At 66.7% G+C, this 6,329-nt stretch overlaps 1 protein-coding gene across 1 annotated transcript; it reads left to right on the top strand.

Annotated features, from left to right (window-relative positions):
* Positions 1 to 474: 474 nt before the first annotated feature.
* On the top strand, positions 475 to 3,381 carry MRPL12 (mitochondrial ribosomal protein L12). Its single transcript, XM_036412376.2, has 5 exons — positions 475 to 642; positions 1,239 to 1,425; positions 1,631 to 1,714; positions 2,810 to 2,944; positions 3,032 to 3,381. The coding sequence occupies exons 1-5, from the start codon at positions 569 to 571 to the stop codon at positions 3,146 to 3,148; spliced, it is 597 nt and encodes a 198-aa protein (XP_036268269.1). The 5' UTR covers positions 475 to 568; the 3' UTR covers positions 3,149 to 3,381.
* The last annotated feature ends 2,948 nt before the right edge of the window (positions 3,382 to 6,329 follow it).

Genomic DNA, 6,329 nt, shown 5'->3' on the forward strand with positions numbered 1-6,329 from the left:
TCTCCCGGGACCTGCTAGCTCGCCGCCCGGTTCCCCTTCCAGGCTATCAGCCCGGGACGCGCGCTCGGACCCGCGGAAGGGGGCGTCCTCGCTCCCGGGGCGGCTGCCCCGCAGGACAGAACGTGCTCCTTCCCTCCGGGCCGGCGGGGGAGCAGCCGCGCGGCGACCACGGACGCCGAGCAAACGGGCGAGGCTCCCGAGGGCTCGCTGCGCTGCGCTGCTCTGCACGGACCGGGCCCGCCCCCGACTCGGCCGGAGCCCGCGCGAAGCCTCGGCCTCCACTGGCCTCCCGAGGCCCCGGTCCCTTGTGGGTAATCTCGGCGAACGAGAGGAGGCGAGCGCGAGGAGCGGCTAGAGAGTCAGCCCCAACTCACATGCTCGGCGGCCTTGGCGGCTAGAGCGTCCTCCCCCAGCTCCTATGCTCGGCGGCCCAGACAGCTAGAGCGTCCGTTCCAACTCATATGCTCGGCGGCTAGAGCGTCCTTCCCAGCGCGTGTACTCGGCTGCTCCGGCAGCTAGAGCGTCCCTCCTCCGTGGAGCCTCGTGTGACCTTCCCGCCGGTGGAGCGATGCTGCCGGCGGCTGCTCGCCCCCTATGGGGGCCCTGTCTAGGGCTTAGGGGCGCCGCGCTCCGCTTCGCCAGGTACCGCGGGCTGCCGAGGGCCGGGCGGGCAGAGTGGGAGTCCTCAGCCGGCCACCGGTGGTTCAGGCTGGGGCAGAGGGCGGGAGGCCCGACGGGTCCCAAAAGGGAAGCGGAGACACCCTCCCCCCCGTGCGGAGACACACACCCCCGTGCGGGCCGCAGAGAGTGCCGGGTGGCCTCAGATCACACGGGAAGGGTTTCCGCCTTTGCCCGGGCCTCAGTTTCCCCCGCAGCCCAGGGACGTGTAGGACCCCCAGCATTGCATCCGGCGCTCCGGGTTCTGAAAGCTTTGTGCAGCAGCATGCATTTACGTGATTCCATTTCCCCGTGAGCTGCTGCCGTTCATTCAAACCAGGAAGTTGTTAGGGGCAACATCCTGCAAGAATAACAATAATGATGATGATGATGTGGGTTTCTGAGGCTTGTGAAGAGGATAACTAATATAAAGGAGCTGGGAAACCCCCTTGCTCTGTGGACCCTAGAGTCTGAGAACCTGGGTTGGGACCAAGGGGCTAGACCTGAGTTCATGGCACCTACCTGCCTGGACGGCCGGTCACCACCGGTGCTGGGCTGACAGCTCTTGGAACGGGGTCCAGGCAACAGGTTCCACGTGTCAGCGCCGTGCGGCTGATGCGATGCAGCAGCCATCGGAGGGGAGAGGCCCTCGCCGGTGCACCCCTAGACAACGCCCCCAAGGAGTACCCCCCCAAGATCCAGCAGCTGGTCCAGGACATTGCCAGCCTCACGCTCCTGGAGATCTCAGACCTCAATGAGCTCCTGAAGGTACCCCCAGCCGGGCCTGGTAGCGGGGTCGGGCCTGTGTCTTGCTCCTGGAGTGTTTTTTTTTTTTGGGGGGGGGGGGGAGGTTGGTCTGTTGTGGAAAGTGTGCCTGCTCCCTGAATGCAATGCAAGGCTGTGCCAGGCTGGTCCCTGCGCATGTTTGGGGGTGACCATTGGCGTCTGAGGCTGCTCTCCTCTGTCCCCACAGAAAACGCTCAAGATCCAGGATGTGGGGCTCATGCCCATGGGGGGCGCCATGCCCACTGCCGCCCCCGCCGCTGCCGCCCCCGAGGTGAGCCAGGCACGCCTCCGCAGAGACCTGCTTCTCTGGCGCCCAGTTCCCAGCGTCCCTCACTTCCCGATTTCTCTCTGTCCCTCATCTCTGTCCTGTGCCACTCAACACCCCCCTACCTCTGTGTGTCTCCGGCCGAAGCTCTGGTCAGCCCCCTGGGCCTCTCCCTGCCCACTGGGGACCGTGTGTCCAGGGGAGGGGAACAGGGAGTCGATGGGAGGAACAGGACACGAGGAGTTATGTTGACTCGCAGGGCTTCCTAAGTTCTTGGGGGGAAGTAGGGAAGACGCTTGGGGGCGGGGAGGGTTACAGGTTCAGGGAAGGCCGTGGTGAGAGGAGACAGGAGGAGCTGAGGGAGAGAGCAAGGCATTCCCAGGCAGGAGGCCGCGAGCGTGTCCGGGCTGGAGAGGAGTGGGCAGCTCCCTGGGGTTGGGGAAACCCGCAGACAGGAGGCCACACGCTCACCTGTGGGGTTTTGTTGTTGCTTTTTTGTATGTGTGTGTTTTCCAGTGTTTGTCTTTTTTTAAAATCTCAAGTTATCCACAGTAGAAATCATCACACCCTCCCCAGCCTGAGGAATAACGGTTTTGCCGCATTTGTGTCTCCTTCCCTCATGCTAGAGGCAGGTTCTGGCCTGTGCTCTCTCCACGGGGCCCTGCCTGCCCCCCAAAAGCACGACCCCAACTCTTCCCATCTCGGGGGCTCCCCACCGGCCGCTGGTCGAGGGAGGGGCTGAGCTGGTGTCCTTGGTCTGAGACACGGCTCTGGCTTGGCCGGGGCTGGAAGCCACCGTTCCTCTGTAACGTCATTCCGCCCACAAAGCACTTTTAGGGGCGCTCTGCCTTGTCTCCTGAGTACAGCTGTAAAGGGATGAGTTTTGGGGGCCGGGGCGGGAGGCAGTCTTAGCACGGCCCCTGGAGAGCTGGGAAGAGAGAGCTCTGGGCTGTGGAACCCGGTCTGACCGGGGCGTGGATGAGGCGCCAGAATCGGGCGGGAATGGGGGGGGGCGCTTGCCTCTGGGGTTGCAGGACCCGCAGCCTGGGAGCGAAGGTGCCTGCGCCCGCTCCGTGCTCACCCAGCCCCCCCACCCCCCAGGCGGTGGAGGAAGACATCCCCAAGCAGAAGGAGCAGACGCACTTCACCGTCCGCCTGACGGAGGCGAAGCCGGTGGACAAGGTGAAGCTCATCAAGGAGATCAAGAACTACGTCCAGGGCATCAACCTGGTGCAGGTGCGGGGGGTGCCCCTGGGGGGCGGGGGGCAGGGCGCCCGGCGGGCGGCGTCGGACTGCGCGTCTGACTTGGCTCGCTCTCCACAGGCCAAGAAGCTGGTGGAGTCGCTGCCCCAGGAGATCAAGGCCAACGTCGCCAAGGCCGAGGCGGAGAAGATCAAGGCGGCGCTGGAGGCGGTGGGCGGCACCGTGGTCCTGGAGTAGGCTCCCCGAGAACTGTGCACAGGGTCCCTGGGCCCCGAGAGGCCCGCCGCCCGCCCAGCACCAGGCTCCGCCTCCTCGGAGCAGAGGCCACACCCGCCTGCCACTGGGACAGGCATGGACCTACCGAGCGGGCAGCAGCAGGGGGCGGCGCCCGGGCACCGGCCTGGCTCTGGCCGCCCCGGTTCACCATGCGCCCCTGGTGGCCGCTGAGAAAATACATGGTTTGGGCCGTGCGCGCTGCCTCTGGTTCCTGGGCCGAGGGATGGGGGTCTGCAGGCGGTCGCTGGGTCCTGAGACCCCCACAACCGTCCTGCCCACCAGCTGCGTGGCTGATACCGGATCTGCACCAGGAGCTGGGTGTGCAGCTCCCGCCCCGGCCGGCAGGGGGGGCTGTGGAGAGCGCCAGCCGCAGAGGGAAGACGGCCGGGCCTCGCTCCCAGGAGCCCCCTGGGCCTGGGCCTGGGCCAGAGTGGGAGGGAGGGGCCGCGGGGTGTCCCCAGTGCCGGACAGGGACCCCTCCTTTGCCTGTTGGAAGAATGACCTGCACGTTCTGTGGGACTCGAGGGGGCGCTGTGTCCGGGAGGCGGCCTCTGGTGGGGCAGCTCCCCCCCACCCCCCACGTGCTCCCACGGGACCCCGTGGTCTAAGGAGGTGGGGAGGCTGCCCCCTGGCCCCGAGAGTTCCTGGGCGCCCACAGGGTTAATGATTGTCCATCAGCAGGACTCTGGGTGTGCCTCCCCTCCCCCCCCACCCCAGTGGCTGCTGGGCCACCTGAGGCCAGGCAGGGCCTGCTGAGCCGCCTGCTCTGGGGGCTGGGAAGGAAGTGGGCTGAGCTTGGGGACCTCGTCCTGCTTTCCCACGGAGCCAGGGGCAAGTGGGGTGATGGGGCCTCTGCTTTGTCCCATGGCAGTTGCTCAAAGGGAGGGGCCGCAGTGGGGTGCCCCGGCCAAGTGCCTTCTGTACCCGGGCGAGGCCAACACCTGTGTCTGCTCTGCGTCTACTTGGTGCCCTGCAGCCGGCCTCAGGGCCCTGGGGGTCCTGCCCGCCACCCTGGCTCCCAGGACCAGCTGCAGGTGACTGGACAGGAGTGTCAGGCCTGGGGGCTCCTGACACCTGTGCCCCTGGGTGTGGCCCTGGCCATGGGCTCTGCACCGGGAGGGGGATCTGTGGGTCCCGGCTTCCCCGCTGGTGCCCACCAGCACCTTATGAGATCCCGGTAGGACTTACTAGCATTCCTGCTCTGCCCAGCCTGGTGGGAAGGTCACAGGGCACCGCTGAGAGGGAGCTGCCTCCTGCCCCACTGGTTGTTCCAGACCCCGGTGTCTGCCTGGCCACCCCCATGGCCCCTCCCTGCCGGGCTCCAGGGAGAGTGCAGATGCTCCAGGACAGACCCCAGGCACCCCCGTTCTCTCCCCGCCCCCCCCCCCACGGCCTGGCAGGCAGCCCCCCCCCCCCCCAGCCTGGCAGGCAGCCCTTCCTCATCGGTGCCTGTCGCTGCGTCAGCCCCGGGCTTGTGGCCGGGCTGGGATCCAGCCAAGAAGCCCGCTCGGCGTTCCATCCCTGACCCAGTGTCCCTGTGTGCCCACCTCCCGGATTCTGACCGCCTTTTCCAGGAACTCATTTCAGATGCTGCTCTTTGCATTTTTATTCTTTTTTTTTTAAATCCAACTTTATTGTTCATATTATTACAAAGGTTCCTCATTTCTTGCATTTTTATTCTTAAAGTGTCCAAGCTGCTGAGCCTCCTGCCAGCAATTCCCAATCTGAGGCCGGTCCCCAGAGTGCGAGGGGTGGGGGTCCCTGCCAGCAGGGCCCAGTCCCGCCCTCACACCCCGCGGCCGGCCCCTTCCTGGGCTGTCACGGTGAGGGACCCTGGAGGTCTCCCACTTCCACGTCAGAGGCCCCTGCTCCTCAGGGCCTGAGCACCTCACCGGGCGGATCCCAAGGCTAGTGGGGCAGGTGTGGGCTCCACCGGCCCCTCCGTTCCCAGGCATGCCTGCCAGGGCCACGCCCCCTGCCTCGCAGCCACCGGGCTGCTGGCTCTGGTGCTGTTTGCCAACAATTGATTTAGAGAGGAACACGGGCTGCTCCCACCCCTGTGCATTCCACTGGCTGACCCCATGGGTGCGCTGACCGGGTGCACTGACCGGCGTCGACCCACAGCCCTGGTGCCTGGGGAGGGCGCTCACCGGGCTCTGGCCAGGGCGGCTCTGGCTGATCTTGGAGCCTGAGGATCAGCTGTGAGAGCCGCTCCGCCTCCCTGCCTTCCCCTCTGGTTCCCTCCTCCCCCACCAGCCTCTGGGTGGTTTGCACCTGACACCCTTAAAATCAAGTCCACGCCCCAGGAGAGGAAGGGAGAGAGAAGCATCCATGTGAGGACCCCACGGGCTGCCTTCCATACGCCCTGACCAGGAATCAAACCAGCAACCTCTGGGCATGGAGCCGCCCCGCCAGCTGAGCCCCTCCTCCCCCTCCAGACCAGGCTGCTGCCCCTCCCCCGCCCCCTGGACCCCAGCACTTCCCAGCCCGACACCGTCTGGCTCCTCACTGCCCAGCGGATGACCTCAGGGTCCGAGGCGCCTGAGTCATCCAGTGGCCACTTCAGTCCCATAGAGGGCGGGTTTGCTCACGTCTAGAGACTGGCGGTGCCCAGAGGCCGAGGCCAGGCTTTGTGGGTTCAGGGGACCTCCCCTTCTCCCTTGGGCTCGGGGTGCAGTGGTCGAGCCCCAGGTCCTTCCTAGGGAAGGGGTCTGGCTGTGCCCCCTCAGCCTGGGTCCCCGGGATCTGCCCGAAGGTGGCAATGGGCACCCGGGCTTCCCTCTGGGCAAGGGGCCCGCCTGCACTTCCTACTGTTGGGTGGGGGTGGGGGTGGAGAGGGGGAGGGTGAGCCCGGGAGCCCACAGGCAGGTGGGTGCCTCCCGCTGGGCCCCGCAGGGGCAGGCGCCCTGCGGAGGTAGCCTGGGGGCCGGAGCCTGGCGCTGGGACCCAGGTCCGTCTCCCAGGACTCAGCCCGGGGGGGGGGGGGGGGGGCCGGTCAGAGGAGCCCTGAGGCCGCACTTGGCCGGGAAGCGCGGGTGGAGGCGGTGTCTGGTCTCGGGATTGCCTTTCGCCCCTGGTTTTACTGGAACCGCAGCCTGGTCCCAGGGGATCTGCTGCTTCTGCAGCTGCACGTGCCCGGGGA

This window comes from Pipistrellus kuhlii, unplaced genomic scaffold, assembly GCF_014108245.1.
Source record: "Pipistrellus kuhlii isolate mPipKuh1 unplaced genomic scaffold, mPipKuh1.p scaffold_m20_p_44, whole genome shotgun sequence".
Taxonomy (NCBI): domain Eukaryota; kingdom Metazoa; phylum Chordata; class Mammalia; order Chiroptera; family Vespertilionidae; genus Pipistrellus; species Pipistrellus kuhlii.

Coding starts and splice junctions, on each gene's coding strand:
- MRPL12 (XM_036412376.2), top strand. CDS start 569: ATGCTGCCGGCGGCTGCTCGCCCCCTATGGGGGCCCTGTCTAGGGCTT. Junction 643..1,238: donor GCCGCGCTCCGCTTCGCCAG/GTACCGCGGGCT, acceptor AACGGGGTCCAG/GCAACAGGTTCCACGTGTCA. Junction 1,715..2,809: donor CCGCCGCTGCCGCCCCCGAG/GTGAGCCAGGCA, acceptor CCCACCCCCCAG/GCGGTGGAGGAAGACATCCC.